Genomic DNA, 26966 nt, shown 5'->3' on the forward strand with positions numbered 1-26966 from the left:
CATAGGCAGTGGGATAGAAAGGCCTCAAACTTAGGAGAAAATCCATATGCAAATATAATGTTACATTTTCCCACTGTCTGTATTCTGAAAACTCTTGGCTCAATGCATTGTAACAAAGGTACCCATCTGTTCCCAAGGATGAAAATACCTCTGTTGTGTAACCTCTCTTACTCCTGCACCAGGGAACTCACCAGTGTGAACCGTTTGTTACCATGTTTGTTCAAAGGAAGAAAGGAGGGAAATGAGGGTCTCAGGCAGAACATAATAGTTATTGTTTTATTCTTATTCTTTTCTGTTGTTTACAGTGTGTCCCACAAAGAACCCCAACAGCAGTGGATGTGACAGGGAATTCATTGAACCAGCAGCAATCATAACAGAATCCAGGGGTGGGAATGAGCTACAGGGGCCTACGGCAGGAAGACTGTGATCAACTTGCCTATTCCTGGCTTTTAGTTGATCAGATGGAAATAAGAGAGGGAAACATGAAAGGATCCTGTGTTGAGATGTGAACTTAGAAGATCTGACCTCGATAGCGGAGGGGTGGTCAGAGAGAGCAGGCCAAGTTAAAGCCTAGGTTTTAAGTCTCTAGTTCAAGAAGCTGTAAGAGCCAGGGTGGGACAAAATGCACTGGGCGTGGCATGTGGGGACTGTTGGAGAAGGGACCCAGCTGTGAACAGGGATGAAGGACAGGGTGATGAACATGGTGGGGAGAATCCTTACAAGTGGCAAGGGTGGGGAAAGGGACAGGCAAGTGCACTCATTCTGTCCAGTCCTTCTTAATGGATAGATTCCATTCCCAGGTGAGGTGGTCCTGCTTGTCATCGTCAGTGAAGAAGGACTTGGTGTGGTAGGTGCCTCGGGCCAGCATGCCCTTGGGAGCCTCCTCAACGGGAGTGAGGAACTCATATTCTTCTGGCCGAGGCCCGTAGCTGCCAACCATAAAGGTTACTTTATCCACTGGGAAGAAAGAAAAGTCCATTAGGGAAACAGTTCCGTAGAGGAAATACATCCTGTGAACTGGACCACTGACAGTGGTCAGAGCCAACAGCAATAGTGTCTAAGCCTAGCTAACCATCAGTTTTACCTGGGCAATTTTAAAATTTGTTTTCCAAAATTGAAATATCTTTTAATATAGTTTCCTTTGCCCCACTCACATAGGCTATGGAAACCTGCCAAGGGTTCCCAGGAATCAGTATTTTTAGAAAGTATCACAATTTATTTTGACTCATGGAAAAGTTGGGGACTTTTGCCCTAAGTTCACGGGGACCAAGACTCCTTTTAGGGAGATGTAGCAGAGTAGACCACTAAAAATCCCAAACAAATTGACATTTGAGTTCTGCTCTCAGCCCTGCAAAACCTAAGTCACATAACACATTTTAAAGCAGCATATATATTTTTAATTGTTTTGCTTTTTAAAAATATTGCATGTATTTATGTGGTACAGTGTGATAATTTGATACATTGCATAATGATCAGCACTTCATTCTCCTTAAATATTTATCAATTCTTTACATTGAAAACTTTTGGATTCCTTTCTCCTAGTTCTTTATAAAATATGTAATAAATTGCTATAATTATAGTCGCCTTCCTGCCATATATTACTATTACTCATTCCTCCTGTCTAACTGTATTTTGGTACTTATTATCAGTCCTCTCTCTATCCCTCTTTCCCCTTCTCTTCCAGCCTACAATGATCATTCTTCTACTTGCTACAACTAAGAAATCACATTTTCAAATTTCTGCATTTGAGTAAAGCATGTAGTATTTGTCCTTCTATGTCTGACTTAATTCATGCTACATAATATCCTCCAGTTTTAGCCATGTTGTTACAAATGACAGGATATCATTTTTTAAAGTCACATGGCAATTCTGGGCTTCTATTTTTCTATATAATGAACTTCAAATATTTTCTGTCCATAAACTGTCATTCAATGAACATGTTGGGAGAGATATGATAGCAGTTTGTGATCAGAATGGGCAGAATTCGTGGACGGAATAAGTGAATAGAAGGGGAAAAAAGTGAAAAACTAGGAAAAATGGTGTAAATACCCAAATTTAGTTACAGGCAAGTAATCAGGATAAATTTGTATATTAAGAGTAGTATAGGGGCTGGCGTTTAGTTGCAGCACATTAAGCCTCCTTCTGTGATGTCAGCATCCTGTATAAGCTCCAGTTCAAGTCCCAGCTGCTCCGCTTCCAATCAATTCTCTGTGCCAGGGAAAGCAGCAGAAGACAGCCAGGGTGCTTGGGATCCTGCCACCCAGGATCCAAGTTCCAGGGTCCTGGCTTCTGCCTGGCCTACCTCCAGCCTTTCTGGTCATTTGGGGAATGAACTGATGGATGGAAGATCTCTCTCTGTCTCTGTTTCTCCCTCTCTCTCTGTTACTCTGCCTTTCAAGTAAATCTTTTCTTTCTAAAAAGCAGCGTAAATAAAGATAAGAGGTTGAGTGTAGCTGGTCTTTAAATGGTGAATTTGAAGTTTACAGCTATGGATACATCATCCTCTTGCCTAACCACGTCAATTTAGTGTCTACGTGCAAATGGAAAATAAAAAATGAAACTATTTTTTCATGAGACTAGGTCAGGAAAGGCCAATCTGTATCTTTCAGGTTAACAGCCTTCCCGAGGCTTTAAATTAATTGGTTCTCTATGTCATGCAAAATTATCAGACATTTTCTCCCTTAACCTTGGTTTATTAATTTAGTGGAATTGACCTCTGCTTCCCTTTTTCCCACCCTTGGGGAAGAGAGCCCTGAAGGTGAAACTGTAAAACTGCTTCTTCCATCACCTCCCCACCTCTCACTTTGCTCTGCTGTATTAATGGAAGAAAACTGAAGGAGGTTCCCAAGGCATGATGAGAGCAACAGCAGAGTAAACAATGTTGCTGTATTGTTTATTTCAGTTATCACACGGACAGGGACAGGGCTTTCCTGTGCTGGATCTAAGGCACTTGGTTTTACTCCTACTTGTTTTTTTTTTTTTTTTTTTTTTTTTTTTTTTTTTTTAACTTTTGAGGGCATTTCTATGTGCTTTATTTCATTATCTTGGTTACTCTTCCCTTGTATGAATAATGATGTTGAATTCCAGATGCTGAAGGCTTGAAGGTTGGTGGCTGACCCCACCTAGACTAGACTCCTGAATGCTGGCCAGAGGTCTATGTGCATCTTTTCTTAGGATGAGTGTCTACAGCTTTAATTGGATTCTTCTGTGTGTCTGTGACTAAAAACTGTAAATAACTAGAAATCGTAAGTATCAGGGAGAAGCAGTTTGGGGGTGGAAGAGTGTGATGTGTGGGACCCCTTACCTTTCATCCCAGTGCGGTAGGTGTGCTGAACATATTTCAAGCCTGACACAATGTCCTTGTTCACCTGCAGATGCAAAGGATACAAGGAATTGAAATTAAGGAAGGGCTTTCATTTTCTCTCGTTTTTCATGCTTATCCCACCTAGCTGAATCTTCTCTGAGGAAGAAAAGACTGAAGATTTAATTCAAGATAATGTCCATGTAAACAGCTGGCATGGTGGTCAGGCAGAATAGGAGAGAGGAGATCACAAGGCTCAACTTTGCCAGTCCTATGTTAACCATTGAACATTGTGATTTTTGTCATTCTGGGGGAGAGGGGCATTCAATGAAAACATTGTTTCAGCATGCTTTGGTGTATTTCCCTTTTTTCAGTGGTTCAGAGGATGATTTTGAGTTCAACCTTCCTGATACTGCAGGCAGACCTTCTTTGTTTTAGGAAAGGTTATAAAAATACAATGAAACATATTATGTAAATATCCGAAAACCTCAGAGATGATCCATCTGCCATATTAAAAACAAATAACAAAGAGAAAAGTTGTAATGTAAAATCAAGTCTAGAATATGGTTGTGCCTGCAACATAACTGAGATTGGAGTCTGGAGGTAAAGAGATGGGCCACACAAAAACACCCTTTCCCATAAAGCATGTGTAAAACCACTTGCGTCTGGCAAGCATTTTAGATATCTGTCATTTTCAGATGTTGTCTGAGATCTTGTTACTTTCCCAAGCCTTTCAAAGAAAATTCACTACAGCAGATGAAAATATAGACAGCCTGAGAATTCTGTTTTTCCATGATTCATTTTACCTGAGACTGAACTGGGTTGTCTACTAATTTCACACAGTAGTCATGTCTTTACAAACAAATTAAACAGGAAATTGCATCACGAGCCAAAGGTCTCAGCTAAATGTTCAGCAATATGAATTAAAGCAACTTCAGTTTGCTTTCCCTAACAATAACTAGGGCTCTCTTTCTGTATTAGAGGCAATAGTTAAACCAGTAGACCAGAGCTATCTTTTGTGAGGTAGCAGAGAGAAAGACACTGCCAGTATTAATTTTAGGTTCTCTAGTGTAAACCTATCAACTCAGTCAGTGAAAATAGCTCCACTGAAGAGACTGTGACAAAATAAAGCCCAAACTTCTAGTTACTCTGACTTCCAGATATAGCTCATAGGAACATGGGAAATGAATGTTTTCTGAAGTCCTTTAGCTTATCCCTTGGTCTGGTGGGATATTCAATTTGATGGAAAAGATGTAAGAATATAAGTTGGGAGCCAGCAATATGGACTTCAAAATAAAGAGTATGTCATTTTATTACCACTCCATGAGAAGTCCATTTAATACAAATGTTTTGGGGGAGGGTAAAAGAAACATACGAATATTCACAGTGTCTTCTTCAGCCACAACGCATCCCCACTGACTCTCATCCTAGAAGGAACAAGCCTTGTTGACAAGCAAAAAAGTGAGAGTGGCAGAAGTCAGTGATACTTCGGTTCCTTGAGAGGGAGAAGGAAAGGGGGATGGGGTGGGAGAAACTCAATGAACCCTCCCAGACCAGGTTTTTAGAGAGGATTGTAAAGTCTGGGAGAAGAAAGAGAATATTGAGAGAAATTAATTGAGAATGAAAGAGATATGTTAGGATATGTTACTGGTTTTCTAAATATTTAGGATATGTTACTGGTGTTATAAATACTGATTTTATTGGACATTTTTCATGTGACATCAGTAAAGAGATTGCTTTTCACTTATTTTCCATTTCTATCTGGCATTTCTTCTAACTAAAGCTCCATGCTGGGGCAGGCCACAGGCCTGTTGAGCTTTACTGGGGTTACACACAGAGTGAGTAGTCTTTCTCTTGCTAGAGACAAGGACCTTTTCCATGGATGAGACTTGCTCCCCATCCCTAACGCTGACCACCTGGGAGCCACAACACTGTGTTCCCTCTCAGACTACCATCACATACAAGACACAAACGTTTGAGAATTTCCTTATCTTACATCAAATTTTACCCATTACATTTCATTTGATAAAATCTGACTTGTCTAATTGACAAATTAATGCAATAGCATTAAGGCTTAAAAATTGAACAGATGTGCCATCCAGCTGAGGAATAATTAGATACAATTCCTTACTAACCCCCTGGATGATTCAGTAATAAATAATATGACTGGAAACAAGTAAGTGATATGTGGCTTAGTGCCACCTACAGAGTAGGTGCCAACAAATATTTCCAGAATGAAATTATTCTGAGGCCTATTTGTATTTGGTGGGGAGTGACCATCCCTCGACATTGAATCACATCCTGCATCTTAGCGGGATGAGGGCCCAGCATACCAACAGAGCAGAGGAGTTTTCCTAGGGGAAGCTGAGTCCCTAGAGATCATGGCTGAATGGGGGTGGGGTAGCCAAGGCTGACACAAACCATGAAACACAAACAGTGCATGTCTGGATTACTTGTTTTCAGAGTTGATATTATTTTTCTTGTGATTGCAGCTACTCATTGGGATATATGCCCATTCATTAGGAATAAGTTTATTCCTTATTTAGTTTTGCTGTTAGCCCAGTCACACTGGCTGCACCACTATAATTGAAATTTTCAGTTATTTAGCAAAAACCACACTTCCTGCATTTGTATAACCATGAGAAATTAGAGCTGAGGCCTTGTTTTCTTTTCCTATGAGTTTTTTTTCATTCGTTTCTGCACTTTTCCATATACATTCACTAAATAGCTACCATTTAGCAAGTTTTTGTGAAGTACAGGAAGAAGGAACATATAATTTCACCCACCTCAAGTGCTTAGGGTGTCTAAAGAGGACAGGATATGTACAAATGGTGCAACAGAAAGCAGTGTGTGCCCTGGTAGATGTACTAGGAGTCCACAGAGGGCGGGACCCCATTGACTTCATTAATCCATGGAGAATTTGAGATGTCCTGGCTAGGAAAAGGCATGAGGCAAGGGTGGGTCTCAACAGGTAGAACTCAGAGTTGGAAAGAGAACATTCCAGACCCAGCTCAGGGGATAGAGGTAAAGTAAACAAACAAAAAATGTGCCAAGATAGTTATGCAAGAAAGTCAGTCATTAATGAAAGATTCAAACTTCGTAAAACCACACAGGGCAAGATACTTACCTTGAAGTTAATCTTGACTCTGTATTCAGCACCTTCCTTTAGCACAAAAACTTTTTTTTTGAGAGCTTCAAGATCCCCTGTAGAAGAGGTTTTGAAAATCATGTATATTCTCCTCAGAAGCAGATATTCAAAGGCATGAATGAAAAACCTAGCTCCAGGGCCATTTTGGGAGCTATAGGGACAACACAGTCCACTGGACCTATAGTTCAGGTTTTTGAGATTAGTTCTTGCATACATACATACACACACACACACACACACACCACTTGGAATGCCTGTAATCCTGTAACTCAGTTATTAAAGGGTCATGATAGAACCTCCCTTGAATTTTATAACAATATTAGCAATAAATTACGAAAATAAATCTTTTATAACTATTAATACTAAAAAACGAAATTTTTTTTTTTTGACAGGCAGAGTGGACAGTGAGAGAGAGACAGAGAGAAAGGTCTTCTTTTGCTGTTGGTTCACCCTCCAATGGCTGCCACGGCCAGTGCACAGCGCTGATCCAAAGGCAGGAGCCAGGTGCTTCTCCTGGTCTTCCATGGGGTACAGGGCCCAAGCACTTGGGCCGTCCTCCACTGCACTCCCAGGCCACAGCAGAGAGCTGGCCTGGAAGAGGGACAACCGGGACAGAATCCGGCGCCCCGACCGGGACTAGAACCTGGTGTGCCGGCGCCACAGGCAGCCTATTGAGCCGCAGCGCCGGCTTTAAAAACGAATTGTAAGAAACCATCTTAGAGGAGAGTCTGAACTATCTTTTTATTCTGCCTGTTGAAAGTGATTTCATATATGGGGTCAAATGGAGAGCTGATTAAAACATATCTCCACCTCTCAAATAAAGAAATATGAGGAAAAGATTATGTAGGAATCTCAGCTACTTGTTTTTACAGATTTGGTATTGTTTGTGGCATTTCCTAGCTTTTGAAAATATACTGAGCTTGGTTCCTTTTCATTATCATAAATAAAGATCCCACTTTTATATGTTCTTTTGTATTTGTATTTCCAATTTTATATTATGGTTTTTAAGGAAGATCACTTAAATTATAAAAGCTTCAGGATTCATAAAATTGGAAATTCCCCTAGTCCCTGTACCTTGTTCAGGAGGTAATAACTTTCTGTTTTATCTCCATGTGACCCTGTATAACCTAACATTCAAGAGAGTTTGTGTGCATGTGTACGTGTTGCACAGCTGGGTCTGTGTGCTCTGTGAACATAGCTGACACCAGTATTATGCCTCCAGGATTAACTCAGCAGCTTCTTTGTTACAGAAAACCAAATTTGGGTTTTCTCCGCTGGGAATGGGAGCAGAGTCCAGGTTTTCTCTGCAATATCATCAGGTCCTTCTGAACAGAGCAGCTTGCCTAGTGGCAATTCAGACCTCATATTGCAAACTGACAGTTGCACCTGGAAACATTGCCTAATTTCACACTGTCAGAGGTCTGAGTCCTGTTGAGAGAGCACTCACTTCTCCCCTGGGGAGGTCCCATCAGGTGGGGGTAGCTGCATTTGTGTGTGTGTCTGCTCCGATGATTTCAGTTGAACAGGAAGTGTGTCTTCTCAGCCTCTGATTTCCTCCTTCTGAAAAAAGTCTATATAAGGTAAAGAGTGGATATGTCCTCCGAGGGAGAACTGCCTTCTGCTAAGCCTGCTGTTCTCCAGTCATGCTTTTCTGGCTCCTATGAAGCCACTTTTTGATCTTGGTAACAACTTTTTCTACTAAAGACCTGTCTTTAGTGCCCTCAGTTTTGATGCCCCTCTGCTCCTTCCCTTCAGATGCCCATCTCCACCCAGCATCCACTTTCCAGTCTCTCTCCATCTTTTGAAGACCTGCATCTTAAGAAAAACCTCGGGCCTTAGAATAAGGTGAAAAGAAATATCGTTTTAATGTACATGCCTTCAGTAGGGGAAGTTGACTAACAGAAATCAGAGCTTTAGGCTAAAACAGTAGGCATTTAACAGTGCAATTACTAGCCTTCGTCAGCAGGTCTTGGATTGCTTCTCACCTTCAGGTGTTTTGTAGTTAATATAAGAACACTACTTCTCATGTTCACTTGAAAAAAGCACTTTAAATACTTGTTTCTCAGTATTTCTATCCACAGTCTTTTTCACACAAATAGTAGTTCTGCTATTATGTGGTGATAAATATATGAACTAAATTGGTACAAGTGAGTGTATCACATTTGTATGGCTATACCTTCTTCAGTGAAATAGAGCTTTAGAATAGGCTTTTTTTTTAAATATGGGGAATGCTATGCACTCCAAGAACAATGATTTATGAACTGGTTCCAGCATATCCAAGGATGTTTCTCAAATGTCTATGTAAAAAGTGAATCAAAACATTTATTTTGGTGCAGAAAAATTTTGAAGTCAAGCAGAATTTTTTTTATAATATGCATCTTCCATGATTGTTTTGAGACTCTTTGAAAGTATGGATTTAGAAACTTTATTAATTCAATACTTTATTTATGAATTATCTATATCCTTTGTATTATTAATAACTTCAACTATTATTTTTATTTTTAAAGCTTTATTTATTTATTTGAAAGGCAGAGTTGCAGAGAAATATTGAGCGATAGAGAAAAATCCACCATCTGCTGGTTTACTCCCCAAATGACTGCAATAGCTGGGGCTGAACCAGGCTAAACCAGGAGCCTAGAACTCCCTCCAGGTCTCCTGTGTTGATACAGCATATTTAGCTGCTTTCCTAGGTGCATAAAAAGGGAGCTGGATTGGAAGTAGAGCAGCTGGGACTCAAACCAGTGCTTATATGGGATGCTGGCATCACAGGTAGCAGTTTATCCTGTTGAGCCACGATGCCAGCCCCAACATTGTTACTAATAATTAATATTAATTTTTCAGACTGGGTCAGGCCAAATTCAGGAGCCAGGAACTTTGTCAGCGTCTCCCACAATGGTGATAAGTACTTGAGCCATCATCTGCTGCCGCCTGAGGTGTGCAGTAGCAGGGAGCTGGATCTGAACTAAAGATAAGACTGAATTCCAAGCATTCTATGTGGGATGAGGGTTTCCCATGCAGAAGCTTAGCCTGTTGCATCACAACTTCCGCTCCTAAACTTACAGAGTTAAATGGAATTAAATTTCTCACAAACTGAAGTCCCTTGTATATTTCTGGAGTTCATCTTTCTAGAGTTTCCTTTTGCTGGGACAAAGGAGAGAAACCACATTTCCCCCTAGGATATCCTAGGCCCCTCTGCACAGTACAGATGTGTCCACTTACCAGTAAGGTCCATGGTGATTGGTCCTGGGGCACTCTCACAAACGAGGGTCAGCCGGGTGACAGTAACATTGGGGGCTGTTGGGTCTGCAGGATTTAAAGGGAATGTAAGCAAAAGGAAGAGGTGTGTATGTGTGTGTGTGTGTGTGTGGTGTGCACCTTGAGTGGGAGAGAGGAGTTATATCAATAGAGAAGTGACACTCTATCTGGAATAGAAATAGAAATACCTGCAGAAGTGGCAGATTCGCCCAGTTTGGTAGTGATGACTTTATAAATGGTGATGCTATTTCTGCTTCAGGCACTTGTGGGTAATGTTGACCTTAATGATCAACATCAAATATTTCTTTTTTTTTTTTTTTAAGATTTTATTTATGGGGCCAGAGCCATGGCTCACTTGGTTAATCCTCCACCTTCGGCACCAGCATCCCATATGGGCTCTGGGTTCTAGTCCCGATTGCTCCTCTTCCAGTTCAGCTTTCTGCTGTGGCCCTGGAAGGCAATGGAGGATGGCCCAAGTGCTTAGGCCCCTGCACCCACATGGGAGACCAGGAGGAAGCACCTGACTCCTGGCTTCGGATCGGTGTAGCTCCAGCCGTAGCAGCCATTTGGGGGTGAACCAATGGAAGGAAGACCTTTTTCTCTCTCTCTCTCTCTCTCTCACACTAACTCTATCTGTCAAATAAAAAAAAGATTTTATTTATTTGAGAGGTAGAGTTATAGACAGTGAGAGAGACAGGTCTTCCATCTGTTGGTTCACTCCCCAGTTGGCCACAATGGCTGGATCTGAGCCCATCCAAAACCAGGAACCAGGAGCTTTCTCCAGGCCTCCCATGCAGATGCAAGGGCCCAAGTGCTTGGGTCATCTTCTGCTTTCCCGGGCCACAGCAGAGAGCTGGATCAGAAGAGGAGCAGCTGGGACTAGAACCGGGGTCCATATGGGATGCCGGCGCCACAGGCAGAGGATTAACCTACTGCGCTACAGCCCCTCAAATATTTCACATATGGCTATGGTTAAGATACTCTGCCATTTGTTCATTGCCTATTCATCTCTTTGGGCCATATCTTGTTCTTCCACATTGTATATGAAGAAGATGCATGGTTAGGGAAGAACTGAGAAGGAGAAAGAGAAGACAGAGAAAAATATGAGAGAGAATGGAGAGAGGAGTGTCATTTTTTTAAGCTTTATTTTATTTGTTTGAGTGGCAGAGAGAGGGAGAGACAGAGAGGTCTTCCATCTGCTGGTTCACTCCTCAAATGGCCACAACAGCTGGAGCTGAGCAGATCAAAAACCAGGAAACAGGAGCCAGGAGCTTCCTCCAGGTCTCCCAAATGGGTGGGGACCTAAGCATTTGGGTTATCTTCCACTGCTTTCCCAAGAACATTTGCAGGAAGCTGGATTGGAAGTGGAGCGGCCTGGATTTGAACCAGTCCCCATATGGGATGCCAGTGCCTCAGGCAGAGGCTTAACCTACTGTGCATGGAGCTTGCCCTGGGGAGTACCATTCTAAGTGGTAGTCTGGAATTCTTTCTCAGTCCTTCCTCTGTGTTATTTTTGGCCCATATCATTGCTGACTTGCATCTTAACTCCAAAGATTTAATAAACCAGTCCATAGCTTTATTCAGCGTGTATACATTGTGCTTTACCCACTTAACTCTGGAAGCATTTAGGGCTCCTCTTTCTTTTCTGTTCTTCCTGCAGGGCTAAGATATGTCTTATCTGGGGCCTGCCACTAGACCCCAGTCCCATACACACATACCTGCTACCACAGGGCCATCTCCCAGGAGTGTTTTCTTGTACTTCGTTAGACTTTCATCATCTTTGTCCATCTCCTGCAGCTCCTTCAGAGACTTCTGTGGTGGAGGCTTGTAATTGAGCTTGCTGTCCAGCTCATCATCATCCTCCACCAGCTGGGGCTCTGGGGTATTTTCAGTCATTTTTAATCTGTTTCAGAGAAAGAGAAGATTGTAGTCCTTTAGCCAACAGTCAGGGGCTATGAAACATACTGGTGAGGCTGTTATCAGTACTATTCTTGCCCTAATGAACTTCTATAATCATCAGTAATAGTCCATATTTTTCTGTAACTCAGCCTCATGATAGTTCATGAACTAATGATATAATATATTCCAGTCATTTCTCTGAACTGCCTGAATTTCTCTGTACTAGGATGAGTATCTCCTAGTCACTGACTATAATTGACAAGAAAGAAATAAACTCATCTGTGAATAATATTCTATGAGAGATACAACACAAGAAATTCCAAACAACAGCTAAGATAAAATAGTAATAGAAATTGTCAAGGCCGGCGCCGCGGCTCAGTAGGCTAATCCTCCACCTAGCAGCACCGGCACACCGGGTTCTAGTCCCGGTCGGGGCGCCGGATTCTTTCCTGGTTGCCCCTCTTCCAGGCCAGCTCTCTGCTGTGGCCCGGAAAGGCAGTGGAGGATGGCCCAAGTGCTTGGGCCCTGCACCTGCATGGGAGACCAGGAGAAGCACCTGGCTCCTGCCTTCGGATCAGCGCGGTGCACTGGCCGCAGCACGCCAGCCGTGGCGGCCATTGGAGGGTGAACCAACTGCAAAAAGGAAGACCTTTCTCTCTGTCTCTCTCTCTCACTATCCACTCTGTCAAAAAAAAAAAAATTGTCAAAGTTCAATGAAGCCAGCCAGTATTCTAGTGTCAGAGAGCTCAGACTGCAAAGTCCCACTTACTGTGGTTTACAGAAATGGGTAGAGTACCTGCCAAAAGGGTAGTTGGCTTCTTCTCATTAACTTAATCTTTGAAACTGAAGCATCTCAGAGGGTACTTATGAAGAGTTGTAGACCTGTGATACCTGCCTGAGGAATCAGAAGAGCCACATCCCAACACTACATAAAATTCCTTGGGGATACATACTAGGTTCTACATTTCTCTTGAATTCTCCACAACACTTGGATAGTTCAAACATTTGATAATTTTTCCTTAACTGATTTATTGGGTTTTACATTTAAATATCAATTTCTTTGAAATGCCATAAAATAGCCAAGGACCCTTCACATTGCTCTCAACAAAATTGTATAGGTAAGTTTATCTTTTGTAGTCTTTCCTTCACCTCCCTCTTCTGGACTCAATTCTCCCTGAGTCCATCCCTTGCCTTCCCAGGTTTCTAACACCTCTGGGTTCTCTAAGACTCCCCCTGATTGAACCCTGGAGTCTTCCTGCTTCCATCATCACCTACATTTACCTGCTTTGGTTGAAGCATTGAGGGGAAATCTAACAAAAATATGCACTTATAAATATTAATGATTGAATAATAGATGCAAACATTTTTCTTCTGAGGACATGAATAGTCACAGCTATCTTTAGCTGAAATGAACCCTAGAGATGATATATTCTTACTCTAGCTTCTCATTTAGTCATTGAGAAAATTGAGATCCACAGATAAAGAGAACTGTCCAAGCTCACATAACTGGATGGGATGCAGTATCCTAACCAAGAGGAAGAAATCCCTGCTGAAAGAGTTACAGGCTGCATTCTGAAGGTCCTGGGAGACAGCACCAAGGAGTTATGTGGGCAAGGAGATCATTACCTGATTTCCTTCAGTTCTACCTTCAGAGTAGCTCTCTTCCCTGCCTGTGGGTAAAGCCTTCATTCATTCTGAGACAGTATCTCTCACATCTGATCCAGAGTGACTTGGGAAACCTCTACAAAGTCCCTTGAGACTGATATCTCCAGCCAAAATCTGATGTGGTTTGGAGTGTCAGTGTCACTATCATTGGCAACAGGTAGAAAAACAATTTGTAAGTGAAGCCAAGCAAAATCAATTTTAACAGAACCAAATGTAACAATAATAAACAAAAGAAGAAATGATATCTCTTGGCTCATCAATCCTCTTCCAGCTAAATAGCAAGCTAGTTGACTAATTCTGAAAACAGTTGCAATGTCCAGATCCCAGGTCCACTTCCTGAGCAGGAAAGAAACATGTAGGACTGTTCCTATGGCAACTCTTGCCTCTGATGAAAAGCTAGCACCATGCAGAGCTAAGACTCTAGAGAACAATAGAATAAACTCAGTGACTAATTCAGCTCATATTCTTAATAACACCAGGGGAAGTGAATGAACAGGCTGGGAAAAATTGAAGGATGTACTGGGTAGATGTTGTGGGTGGTTTAAGAGCAAACCAGGTAAGACCAACTGGACAAGGCTGTCTCTTGACTGGTGACCTCAGGAGCCTAACCAAATAACAAGGTGGAAGTCACATAACAAACCTGCCCACAGAGCATCAGGAATACTTTTGACACATGAAGCCATCTGATCCTCCTGGGCAGCCCTTTCTGGTATATCTTGGTGCTAACAAGTCACCCTGCTTGAAACTTGACCATCAGAAAGCAAAATCACACCAAGCCACTAGCTCAGGGTCATTTTAATAACCTGTTAAATTCCTCTTCAGGATGGAGAAGGGGCTAGAAGTCAGGAAATATAATCATAAAACATTGATGGTTCTTAATCTTTCTTGGAGATTACAAATTCCTAAAAATCTGTTAAACATCATGATCCATAGCCCAAAGAAAACAAAGACTAAACTCATGAAATTACGTTTGTGATCCACAAGAACCCAAGGTCTCCACATTACGAACATGATCCTGAAGCAATCTACTAGAAACATGAAGCAGAGCCATGTGTTGCAGAAAGAGGTTATTTCTCCATGAGGTCTGGTCAGGCTATTGATGTAACTTAACCTCAAGCAATCCTTTAGAGAGGAATCCTGTGGTGAGTCTATTCAATTTTGGATAATTATCTCTTCACAATGCTTAGCCACACATGGGGTTTGCTTCTGGCTCTCCTAACTAGCTGTGCCCCATCCCCACCCTCTCCCTTACCCCCCACCAAACAAGTGTTGCAACTCTTGTGGATCTTACTGTCCTCATTTTGGGAAACCAAGGATGAGAGCACACCACCTCTAGATGCTTTAGTTGTCTGAGGCTTTTATCTACAGATTTTTTCTGACTTACGGTCATGTGCCAGCTAAGTCACCAGACGTTTATTTACCTTGCTTCACCTGAAGATATGAGAATATCTTGTTTAAGATAGCATGTATCTCTGTTTTGTTATTTAAAATTTATGTGAGAGGTAGGTGTTTGGTGCAGCAATTAAGATGCCACTTGAAACACCTGTATCCCAAATCAGAGTGCCTAGGTTCCAGTTCTGCCTCTTCTCTATATTCTAGCTCTCTCTCTCTCTCTCTCTCTCTCTCTCTTTATATTCTAGCTTTCTCTTAGTGTTCACTCTGAGAGACAGCAGGTCATGACTCAAATACTTAGGAAGCTACAACCCATGTGGGAGACCTGGATTGAGATCCCAGCTCCTGGCTTCCTCTTGTGGGCGTTTGGGTAATGAATCAATGGATGGGCAATCTCTCCCTGTCTCTGCCTTTCAATTACAATAAATAAATAAAATGTCAAAACCAACATTTTATGTAAATTTCCAAAAGTTCTGCATTTTCATTTTTCCCAGACACAAACTTATTTTTCTTTCACTCAACATCTCTTTCAATAAGATAGGATAAAATAATAATGGTTACTGAGCTCTTATGAACCCAAACCTTAGCAATTTTGCGCTAAGTGTTTTACAGGCATTGTTTCACTGAATCATTAAGACATTGTGAAGGGGCACTCTTAAATTTTACAAACGCAGTAACAGACAATATTGAACATTTAAATGCTGCAGGAATTCAAAATTTCTCTTCATAATATGACTCTATAAATAATGAAAAGAGGAATGATCTACAATATAAGGAGGATGTATTTGCAAGGCATATATTTAGCAAGAGAATAGTATTCATAATATACAAATACCTTCTGTGAATCCATTTAAAAATATTTTCTGGCACACATTTAGGTGTAAAACATGATGTTTTTTGATTTACATAGAGAGTGGAAATGTCACTTTGGTCAAACAGTTAATATATTTGTCATCTCATATAGTTACCACCTCGCTTTAAAAAAAAAACTACTCTTTTAGCACAAACCCTGAGTGCAATATTACTGAGTATTGCACTGAATTTTTTAAAAAAATTTACCTCTGGTTAATCTCATATTCTTTCAAAGTCATCATCATAAATGGTGTAGGGAGTTTGACAGCAAATTCCCAAAGTATATGTATGTATATGAAACCACAAATATCAGTTTTCTTTTTTCATCCTCCATTTTATGGATGCCTTGCAGCAGTGAGAGTAGGAACTTTAAAGGAAATTGTAGAGTGTTTCTAATCCCATCATCCAAGGGAGGACTGATTTTATTATTAATAATAATTACAGTAGTTACACATTCTGTGTCAAGTGCTTTCTTGAGAGTGGTCATGTTCAGTTTCCAGAATTTTAGAATTCACATTCAGTAAGTATCTTAAGAGGACATGTCATGGGAGGGACAGAATTCATGTCTGAGCACACGTGGTCTGACTTAGAGGCACCATGCTCTATTGCTTCATTTGTGTTTATTGAGAAGTTTTGATGAAATTGGAGCTTATTAGTCATCTTGGGACTCTAAATGGGCATGTACAATCGCAGATATATGCTTCTTTGCAAAGTCTGCAGGGACAGCTTTAGCAAAGCAGAGAACTGTCATAGGAAGTTGCAGGGCAACTCTGTCCTGGGTTGCCTTGTACAAATTGCTTAACCTCTGTGGGCTTTAGTTTCATCCTCTATGGAAGGAAACCAATGCATCAGAAGATTTCTTAAGCCCCATCTTAATCTAACAATGTTAATGTTTCCTAATTTAAAGAAAATGGTGATATGAGAAAGAAGAAAGGAAGTGAAAGTTGGGGAGAAGCCAGCCCATCTGCATATAACATACTGGCCGGGCTTTTCTCACCTCCCTCTGCTTTCCCCCTAAGGTTCCACAAAGAGCAGAGTTGGTTTTTGTTTTTCTGTTTGTTTTTGTTAAAGAACCAAAAGAAAAGCAAGATGGAGAACTAAGACAGTTATACATTGAACAAGGTCAAGGTGGACTCTTCCTTTCAGGCCCTAAAACACACATTACTCAATTTTCCATGTCCTTACTAGTCCATCTACCTCTATTTTCTGTTTCACAGATGCCTACACAGATGCATTTCCATGGGAGAATCCTCACACCCCTGTGTTTGTTCTTCAGCACAGCCTTGTTGAGCATTTAAATATTCTGAGATGGAGACTTAATCTTCTCAGGCTCAATTAAGTTGTCACAGTAAATTAGGGTGGTTGCTCACAGCATGCACAGGACACAGGACAAGCCAGTTAAGCGTGCAAATCCAGGGAAATTTTCAAGACTTTGAAAGTCAAACACACTTCTGTGTATACCAGTCTCCGGATAAAGCACACTTGTCTGGTTCTTTAACACAGTTCCAAGTAAGCTGAGGGCAAGAACAAGCAAAAGTCCTGTGTTTGCGTGAAAATTAGGTGAACCAAGTCACCTGGTTATAATTTAGAGACAGATGACTTTCTGTCTGCTAGAACATGGCCTTTAAGTCAAATGGACCTGGGTCTTAAAATCTGCTCTGCAATAGACTTACTATGACTTGAGCAAGTTATTAACCTCAGTGAGTCTCAATTTTACCATCAGAAAAGTGGGAATAAATATTACTCAGGGGGCTGAAAGGTTGGAAAACACATATGAAAGCTCTTGGACTATACTGGCCAATAGCAGATCCTTTTCTCTTCTCTGCCTTGACACTTTTGTTGCACAGATTCAAAGGAGCTAGGTGCCAATTGCTTCCCCCCCAGATGGGAGTTAACCATATCCCCTCCTTCTTTCTCAAAAATAGATTCTGCATATTTAGGAGTATGAAGAGACAAGAAGTCTTGGGAATTGCAAGAATTGTTTGTATACTAAATCAACTTTAAGATGGGACTATAGCTATTATATTTCTTTTTAAAAATTCCACATAAACAATTTAATTTTAGATTTTATTTATTGCTTCCTTTATTAATTGAATCCAGAGGTTACTCTGTGAATTATGAGAAATGTCAATGGTTATAGGCATAGCCTCTGGGGCTGGAGCAAAATGCTGTGCAGACTGCACTCTGGTTCCCAAACTTGATCTCATAGATGATGCTAGATTATGCATCTGGACACACAGCCCATGAGTACTAAATGATTAAGTAGAAGTGGGAAAGGGAGGCTATGGGAGGGGAAGGAAGTAGAAGGGAAGGAGATGAGAGAAGAAAGAGAAAGAAAGAGAGGAGGGAGAAAAAGAGGAGGGGAGGATAGATAGGAGAGAGAGTAGCAGGAGAGAAGGAGCAGAAAGAGGGAGGGAAGGAGGAAGAGAGAGGAAGAGAAAGAAATGTGGAAGGACCACAGCAGGGGATTTCCCAGACAACAGCACCTATGAAAGCATCAGCATTCTCTGTCCCCCCTACTAGCCTCCCTCCCTGTTCTGTAGGATGTGTCCTGTTGTCCCCACACGTGGAATTGTGGGTCTAAGGCAGATCATGGAGAGCTCTGAGTGACTGACGAGATTTCAAAGCATTTTGAGGATTTGAGTCTGCTTTTCCGCCTGCCTGGTAACTTGGTGTATTTGGGGATTCCAGGTTGAGCTTTCAGGACAGCAGAAGACATCTTGATGCAGAGTCCTCTCTGGACTCAGTATTCACCAGTGAGGTTGGAGCTCCTGGGGCTCCTCAAGGCTTCTCTGTACCACCTCAGCCCCTTGAATAACATCCCACACATCAACAATGGAGGAGAAGAACCCAATCAGTGCCGGGGGGACAGAGTATCTTGTCAGGTACAACAGACATAGTCATCAATCCAGAGTCAATCTAGAGGAGCATACAAATCATTAGAAGCATTATGTAACATTTCCCTTTTTGAGAGAAAAAATGTATTAGTTCTTACCTTTGCATTCATAGTGTACTCTTCTAACACAGACTCTTATGAAAAAGGGAAACGTACTGAATGGATGCATTACACTTCTCTGAGTGCTCCCTATATGAAATCACTCTACACAAACAATCCTCAAAAAGTAGTATGCTAGGGGCCAGTGCTGTGGCGTAGCCGGTAAAGCTACTCCCTGCAGTGCCAGCATCCCATATGGGTGCTGGTTTGAGACCTCCAACTCTCTGCCATGGCCTGGGAAAGCAGTGGAGGGTGGCCCAAGTCCTTTGGTCCCTACACCCATGTGGAAGACCTGGAGGAAGCTTGGATTGGCACACCTCTGGCCATTGTAGCCATTTGGGGAGTGGGACAGTGGATGGAAGACTTCTCTCTCTCACCTCTGCCTCTCTGTGACTCTTCCTTTCAAATAAATAAATAAATCTTTAAAAATAGTGCATTAAGGAAGCCATCACTAGGCAAAAGACTATACTTCAATAACTCAATACATTTAAAAAAGCTTTAAATTAGCATGAAACCCTGGATAGAAGTCAAAGACAATTTTTATGCTCACTTGTGCTCTTAGAATATCAGAACCTGGAAGAAAGTCCAAGTGAATTTTTACTAGCTCTGGCTGTGGCAAACAGAGTATAACACAACAGAGTGATGTAGTGAGTATGTACTAAATGGATTAATGCTACTGAAGTTCCAACAGCAACAAGAGACCCATTTCTGGTTGTGCCAGTATAAACTCTAGTGCAAGATCCCAGGCAGGTTAAGATTGATCCAGGCTCAAGGGCAATCAAATGTAGAGTTAGAGAAAACTTCTTCCGTGAGACATTTCCTAAAATGCCATTCTGAGGTATTATAGCTGTTGATTCTTTTTTGTATTTTTGTCCTCCTACTAGATTTAGCCAAATCACTTAACACTTCTAAGCTTTGATGTCTTCCTTCTGTCCTCTGAGGGTTAAAATCTGCCTCAAATTTATTTATTTATTTATTTATTTATTTATGTTCATTTGAGGGGCAGAGAGAGAGAAAGAGAGAGAACAAACTACCCCATCTGCTGGTTCAAATGTCTACAACAGCCCAAGCCAAAGCCAATAGCCAGGAAGCTAGAAACTTCTAGACCTCTACACGTGTGACAGGAAACCAACTACTTGAGCCTCACTTTGCTTCTCCCAAGGTCTGCATTAACAGAAAGTTGAAATCAGGAGCAGAGCCAGGACTCGAACCTGGGCACTCTGATATCTGATGTGGGCATCCAAAATGGCATCTTAACCACTAGGCCAAATGCCAACCCCGTGATTACAATGATTACATGATTAGAATTTGAAAGTTTCTAACAGCAGGCCTGACACATAGAGATGCTCAACAAAGGTGGATTCTTTTTCTCTGTTTAATTTTATTCACTGGGCTTCTCTTCCTGCTAGCTGGAATTTTAAATATATTATATCCCCATAAATTTCTCTCAGAATAACTTGGCTGTGCCGAGCTTCCAGTGAAAACAGACCCAGGCCGGCGCCACAGCTCACTAGGCTAATCCTCCGCCTTTCGGCGCCAGCACACCGGGTTCTAGTCCCCGTCGGGGCACCGGATTCCGTCCCAGTTGCCCCTCTTCCAGGCCAGCTCTCTGCTGTGGCCCGGGAGTGCAGTGGAGGATGGCCCAAGTGCTTGGGCCCTGCACCCCATGGGAGACCAGGAGAAGCACCTGGCTCCTGCCATCGGATCAGCGCGGTGCGCTGGCTGCAGCGCGCCGGCCGCGGCGGCCATTGGAGGGTGAACCAACGGCAAAAGGAAGCCCTTTCTCTCTGTCTCTCTCTCACTGTCCACTCTGCCTGTCAAAAAAGAAAAAAAAAAAAGAAAAAAAACCAGACCCTTTGTGTTGCTCAGTGTTCTTCCCTGGGGACAAACTCATGCTCTCCAAAATAAGGAAGCAATCAAATTCCAAGATCTGGAAGATCCAAGCCAATGTTTGACTGGCTCTAGCAAGGTTATTCCACATGTATTGAATCTATACAACATGGAAGGAGAGTGAATTGTGCTTCTTTCAGAATTCCACACATTTCACAAAAGAATGAGATGACCTTGTTACTAAACTTGTACTATACTTGGTATTATGAGGGAGATATTCCAGATGTAACAAAATAAAGCAATGAGTAGATTAATGGCACCTGCAGGGGACTGGACACCCCCAGCTGACAGACCAATCCAGATATCTTGATTTCCCTTTCTTTATCATTCCTGCAGTGAGGACTCAACAAGCCAACCCTGATTCCAGTGACTCTTCATCTCTATAACAGATGGTTGTGAGATCTCCATCTGAGTGAGAGTAACCTACCTCTCTCAACCTTGAATAAAGGACTGCATAGATTTACCAGACCCATGCTACAACTTACCTTAGGTTTAGAATTAAACTACAGCCTATATTTATAGAATTACTGCCTGGGAAGTCCTCTAAGAGGGAAGAAAGTATTTCAAGTCATGCCTGAAGCACTTCTCTTAATGATGGCCCAACTCTAACCCTTGACATCTTGAAGGTACACTGACCAGTGTCCTAGCTGTGCACACTTGGATTTTTCTAGAATATGTCTCTGTCATAAATTATTTGTTTTCTTCCATGTTTGCTTTTAGTTCTCTCAGATGTAAAGGATGACTTGTTGGCAGCAATAACAATTACCTTTCTGTCCATCTAACTACAGGAATTTAGAAAACAGTTTGTTTTAGTGATAGAAAATTCTATCATTGCATAACCAGCAAGAAAAAAACATGTTGTGCCATGCTTCCTCTTTGAGAGCTAAGTCCCTCGTACTCTAAGGGAGAGCTTCATTATACAGCTCTTTTCTATCACCAGCCTTTCTTTAGTAGAAAACAGTTTAATGTTTGACAGCTCTGAATCGCTTTTTCCCCTCTTTTCAACAACTCTTTAAACAGTCTGCTACAAAACAGGAAACCACACATCTCCACCCCAGCACAAGCCACCATATACCAACACCTCCCCTATCAGCTGGGATCTGCAGCATCTCTGCTTCTGAGTTTGGCCAGATGCCGGCTCCTACCTAGTAGGAAACCCCTTGAGGCACTCCCCAGTAGGTAGTCTCCCAGTCCTTCTCCAGAATATTCAGGATTTTATTTCTGGTTGCTTTGCACAGACCAAGCCCTCCCTCCTGGAGCTGCCTCCCCTGAGTCATTGCTACCATTCCTTGCTCTGACTTCCTCTTCTCTGCACAATTTTAGCACTTTCTTATCATGAAGTTTGTTTTAAAGGAGAACTGCTTCCCTGAAAAGTAAACTGGAGAGGGCAGTTGCCTACTTTACAGATTCTCTGCATTGCTCATTGCCCACCAGGAGCCTCCTCGACCCCAAGGTATTTCAACTTACGTTCAGTGCTTCACGTCTCTGTCCCGGGCGCCTCTGTCTCTCAACTCTGACTTCTGAGTACTGGCAGTTAGAACAGGAAGGAAGTTAGTGAGAAAAAAAAACTGTCTTAAACCTACTTGAAGAGGAAGCCCTGGACTGTCTCAAATCCTGTTCTTTTGCACTGCCTATCTCTTCATCAGCCAACTCAGAGCAGCATTCTCGTCAATTAATGGCACATGTGGTAGCACGACAGACCATGTGACATGGATATGCATGAATGTGCATGCAAGGGTATGGGGCCTGTAGCCATGAGGATTATGAATAATTGTGCAGATATGTTTCAAAATCAAGTCCTCTCAGCACATAAGTGTGGGGAGGAAAGTAACCTAAACCCAGTAGCAATAAATTCTCACGGGCTCTACTTTGTATCACTAACTTCTGTTCCTATTGGGTCCCTGCCAGCTTCTTTATCAGCCAGTTATGTTGAAAGTTTGCTGGCAGTGAATGCGAAGTGGAAATTATGAGTGTTAACTCCATCTACTTGCTCCTAAATTTAGAAATTTGTCCTCAAAACAGATTTTTGGAGTTTTGTTGGTTATAATGTTAAGATGGAGCTCTGTATTGCACCACAAACAACTCAGGGTTGTTTATAGTGTTTGGTATTTTTTTTCTTCAAATGAAGCAAACAAAAAAGCTAAAGTGCTTAGAAATGTGGATTGCAAAATAAAGTAAAACTTCATTAATTTGTAGTTCTCTTACTCAGAATTTGTGCTAAAATTGACTTTGTATCACATTTGGGGAAATGGCTTATGATGTAATTTAAATGGGAACAAATTACAGAGGCCATATTTAAGCCATTTGAGGAAACTAAGAATTTTTGAACACCCAAACCACATTAACTCTGTACATTTTATTCCATACTGCTGTTGCCAATGAGAAGTTCTTATTTGTACGAATAGTTTAATATTTACATTGTACTGATACATAAGGGCATGTGGGAAATTCATATTATGAAAAAAAGCTCAGCATGGAGATCAAGTTTATTTGCACCAAAAGAACTTATCTTTAATTTCATTTCCCAAAAAGTTTTTGAAGTATTTTTCTTTAGAACTAATTAAGCAAATATATTTTGAGAAACTGACATTTATTTTGATTTCATCTAAATGTACTGCATTTTCTTCAGTTCATTTTGTAAGTTGATGACACATTATATTTTATTCCTGAAGTCAATGAAATAAAAATAATCATTTGTTGTGAGAAGAGAGATTATTCCAGAAAAATGTAAAAAAGGAAAATATATGTAATGAATACTGGTAAAAATACTAAAAACCTTATATAGATTTAGTGTTAAATCTAAAAATAATGTAGAAGATAGCCCTTGAAACAAAGTACGTAATTTTATTACAAATAAAAGCAAGTCCTAATACACATGAAAGGGAGGCACACTTTTTAGTTCTGCACTCTCCAGAAGGGACACATTGCTTCATTCAGTTTATCTCTTGAGCATCTGTTCTCTTCTAGGTGCTGTTGTATACACTGACGTACAACAATGGACAACAGAAAATTACTGTGGAATTCATGTTTCAGTAGGAGACAGACAATCAGAAACTAACATAGGTAAAGTAAACTAACTGGATCAAGAAAGATTTAAAAATCAGAAATGATGAAGTCATGGTCTAGATATCACTCCCCCATTTCTCATGCCTTTAGGGAGGACAGTACTAGTCAAACATGATATTTTTCTTTTATTCTGTAAAGGTTTCCTCTATTTTTCTTTAAAGGTTTATTTTTATTCCTTTATTCTTTTTTTTAATTATTTATTATTTATCTGAAAGGCAGAGTTACAGAGGCAGAGGCAGACAGGAGGTCTTACATCCACTGGTTCACTCCCCAAATGGCTGCAACAGCCAGAGCTGGGCTGATCTTGAGCCAGGAGCCAGGAGCTGCTTCTGGATGCAGGGGCCCAAGGACTTGGGCCATCTTCTGCTGCTTTCCCAGGCCATAGCAGAGAGCTGGATCAGAAGTGGAACATCCGGGACTCGAACCAGCACCCACATTGGATGCTGACAATGCAGGCGGCAGCTTTACCCACTAAGCCACAGCACCGGCCCCAGTACTCCTTTATTCTTTAAAGCTTTATTTTTATTTATTTGAAAGGTAGAATAACATATACACATGCATGCGCACACACACATAGGGGGAGAAAGTGAGAGTGAGCAAGAGAAAGAGTAAGCGTCCATCTGCTGGTTTACTTCCCAAATGGCCACAACAGTCTGGGCTGGGCCAGGCCAAAGGCAGGAATCAGGATCTCCTTCTGGGTCTCCTGTGTAGATGCTGGGGCCCAAATACTTGGACCACCACCCGCTGCCTTCCCAAGTACATTAGCAGGGTACTGGATCGGAAGTGGAGCAGCTTGGACTCTAACTGGTACTCAGAAGGGATGCTGGCATCACAGGTGGTGGCTTAATCCACTGCGCCACAGAACCTGCCCTTCACAAGTTTTCTTAATGCAGAACCTTAGGCACAGACGTTCGAGGATATGCAAGCCCCCAGAATGTCTGCAAAATCAGTACATATATGCATAGTATGTTTACATTTGTGGGAAAGGCAAAGGCATTCATAATTTCATCAAATTATGAGGTCTATAACCTCAAAAGGATTGGCAATTACATTTAAATCCTTCTCTTGATGATACAATGCTGGATTTTCAGTAAGTTGGAGAGCAACTGCCAGGATCTCCCAAGATAGCTCCCAGCATCACAGGACAGTCTCCTCAAAGTTACCTTTCCTCATTGTCCTTCTGTTGCAGGTTTAGTTCATACCAGTTAAATCAGATGCAAAAACTGAGAAGAAGAGACTCTTTTAAGAGAATTAAAGTGGTGGACACCCCACTCCTAGCCCATGCTGACAAAGTGTTATGTTCTGAGACTCCCTTCCCCATAACTAAGCTTCTTTAAGCATAAGAGAATGCCTGCTCTGGTAATAAGAATGCTCCTACTCTAAGTACTTTAGCACTGCAGTGCCAAATGAAATCATCAGACCTTGGAAACCTGTGTAAGAATTTCCAGGAAAATGATCAAAGCTTTGAAGTATTTGCTGGCTTTTTCTTGCCATTACAAAAAATAGAAGCGAGGGCCGAAACTATGGCATAGTGGATTAGGCCACCTCTTGCAATGCCAGCATCCCATATGGGTGCCATTTCGAATTCAGACTGCTCAACTTCTGATTCAGCTCCTTGCTAATGCACCTGGGAAAGCAGTGGAAGGTGCCCCAAGTGCTTTGGCCCTTGCACCCATACCAAAGACCCAAATGAAACTCCCAGGCTTTTTTTTTCTCTCTTTCTCTAACTCTGAATTGGGGTGAGGCGGGGAGAGGAAAAAAAGAAGTGAATGGCAAATTCTAGGTAAATCTTTGGCAAGAGCCTGAAAAAGTAAGAAGTGAATGATGACTGTTGAGACTTTCCTTTTTTAACAGAAATATTTTGTTGATGCTACAAATAGAGACAATCAATGCCCAGAGAAGGCATTCTGCCTTGAGAGCTACCCATTCTGAGATGTGTCCACATCAGATTCACCATGCCTTGGGTGGATGAGAGAGTTGCAGTTCAGGAAGACACCCTGGTTCTGTCTCTTCCTTACATTGCGTTCTTGGGCCAGTGGTTTTATTTCTTGGAGCTTCATTTTTCTCATCCATAAAAGAAGAATGAGTTCAGCATTCAGCATTGCTGAAGACTCGGAGGTACTGTGTGATAAGCATCTAGCAGAGTTTCTACATCAGAGAACATAAATGATTCAGAATGAGAAAATGATCTTCACCATCATTTCCATATTACATTTTGATCCTTCTTACTGCAAATCAAATATTAGGATGACTGATGAGAGTAATTTGCACCTAGGTGCCACATCAGCATACATATGAGAGTATCTCAAAAAGTTCATAGAAATATGGAATTAAGGCCGGCGCCATGGCTCACTAGGCTAATCCTGTGCCTGCGGCGCCAGCACCCCGGGTTCTAGTCCCATTTGGGGTGCCAGATTCTGTCCTGATTGCTCCTCTTCCAATCCAGCTCTCTGCTGTGGCCTGGGAAGGCAGTAGAAGATGGCCCAAGTGCTTGGGCCCTGCACCCGCATGGGAGACCAGGAGGAAGCACCTGGCTCCTGGCTTCGGATTGGCGCAGCTCGCCAGCTGTGGCAACCATTTGGGGGTGAACCAATGGAAGGAAGACCTTTCTCTCTGTCTCTCTCTCTCACTATCTAACCGCCTGTCAAAAAAAATATGGAATTAAAATATAGCTCTATCTTGGTGCAAAAAATTTTTAAATCCATGCATAAATGAGAGTCTTCAAAAATTCATGAAAATAGTTTATTATGAAAACACTATGCATGGATTTCAAAAATGCTTTTCCCTAAAATGAACTCATCTCTTTAATTCCATTTTTTTCCTCATGGACTTTTTTTTAAAAGATTTGTTTATTTATTTGAAAGTCAAAGTTACACAGAGAGAAAAGGTAAGGCAGAGAGAGAGAGAAAGAGAGAGAGAGAGAGGTCTTCCATCTGCTGGTTCACTCCCCAGTTGGCTGCAATGGCTGGATCTACACCGATCCAAAGCCAGGAGATTTTTCCAGGTCTCCCACGCGAGTTCAGGGGCCCAAGGAGTTGGGCCATCCTCTACTGCTTTCCCAGGCCATCACAGAGAACTGTATCAGAAGTGGGGCAGCCGGGACCTGAACCAGCGCCCAAATGGGATGCTGGCACTCCAGGTGATGGCTTTACCCACCACGCCACAGTGCTGGCCCCATGAACTTTTTTTTTTTTAAGGTTTATTTATGTAGTTGAAAGGTAGAGTTTCAGAGAGAGAGCAAATGACCGAGACAGAGAGAGATCTTCAGTTTCTTGGTTCACTCTGCAAATGACCACAAAGGCTGGGACTGGGCCAGGCCAAATCCAGGAACCTGGAACTCCATCCAAGTCTCCCATGTGGGTGCAGAGGCCCAAGGACTTGGGTCATCTACTACTGCTTTACCAGGTATATTAGCTGGAAACTGGATCAGAGGTAGAGCAGCAGGGACTTGAACTGGTGCCCATACGGGAAGATAGTGGTACAGTTGGCAGCTTAACCTTCTG

General features: G+C 41.8%; 2 protein-coding genes across 10 annotated transcripts in view; one reads left to right on the top strand and one right to left on the bottom strand.

The window, feature by feature from the left end:
- The window catches only part of PDE6H (phosphodiesterase 6H), a 203446-nt gene that overhangs the window by 158978 nt on the left and 17502 nt on the right, over window positions 1–26966 (top strand). Inside the window, exons 1-2 of one of the 9 annotated variants that reach the window (XM_070049429.2) lie at window positions 21644–21850; window positions 23365–23460. The exons of 6 other annotated variants lie outside the window; for them this stretch is intronic. The gene's annotated coding sequence lies outside the window, so the exon portion shown is untranslated. Of the gene's footprint in view, window positions 1–21629; window positions 21851–23364; window positions 23461–26966 lie in introns of those variants that run through there. 2 more of the 9 variants (XM_070049432.2, XM_070049436.2) reach the window with 2 other exon arrangements.
- ARHGDIB (Rho GDP dissociation inhibitor beta) lies at window positions 263–21926 on the bottom strand. Its single transcript, XM_002712637.6, has 6 exons — window positions 21865–21926; window positions 11423–11607; window positions 9669–9752; window positions 6429–6505; window positions 3305–3368; window positions 263–957 (listed from the first exon to the last, which is right to left on the bottom strand). The coding sequence occupies exons 2-6, from the start codon at window positions 11598–11600 to the stop codon at window positions 758–760; spliced, it is 603 nt and encodes a 200-aa protein (XP_002712683.2). The 5' UTR covers window positions 11601–11607; window positions 21865–21926; the 3' UTR covers window positions 263–757.

Source organism: Oryctolagus cuniculus, chromosome 9 (genome assembly GCF_051225735.1).
Source record: "Oryctolagus cuniculus isolate XC-2025 breed Fujian yellow rabbit chromosome 9, ASM5122573v1, whole genome shotgun sequence".
NCBI classification, from domain to species: domain Eukaryota; kingdom Metazoa; phylum Chordata; class Mammalia; order Lagomorpha; family Leporidae; genus Oryctolagus; species Oryctolagus cuniculus.

Coding starts and splice junctions, on each gene's coding strand:
- ARHGDIB (XM_002712637.6), bottom strand. CDS start 11,600: ATGACTGAAAATACCCCAGAGCCCCAGCTGGTGGAGGATGATGATGAG. Junction 6,506..9,668: donor AATCACCATGGACCTTACTG/GTAAGTGGACAC, acceptor CCTCTTCTACAG/GGGATCTTGAAGCTCTCAAA. Junction 3,369..6,428: donor GAGTCAAGATTAACTTCAAG/GTAAGTATCTTG, acceptor TTGCATCTGCAG/GTGAACAAGGACATTGTGTC.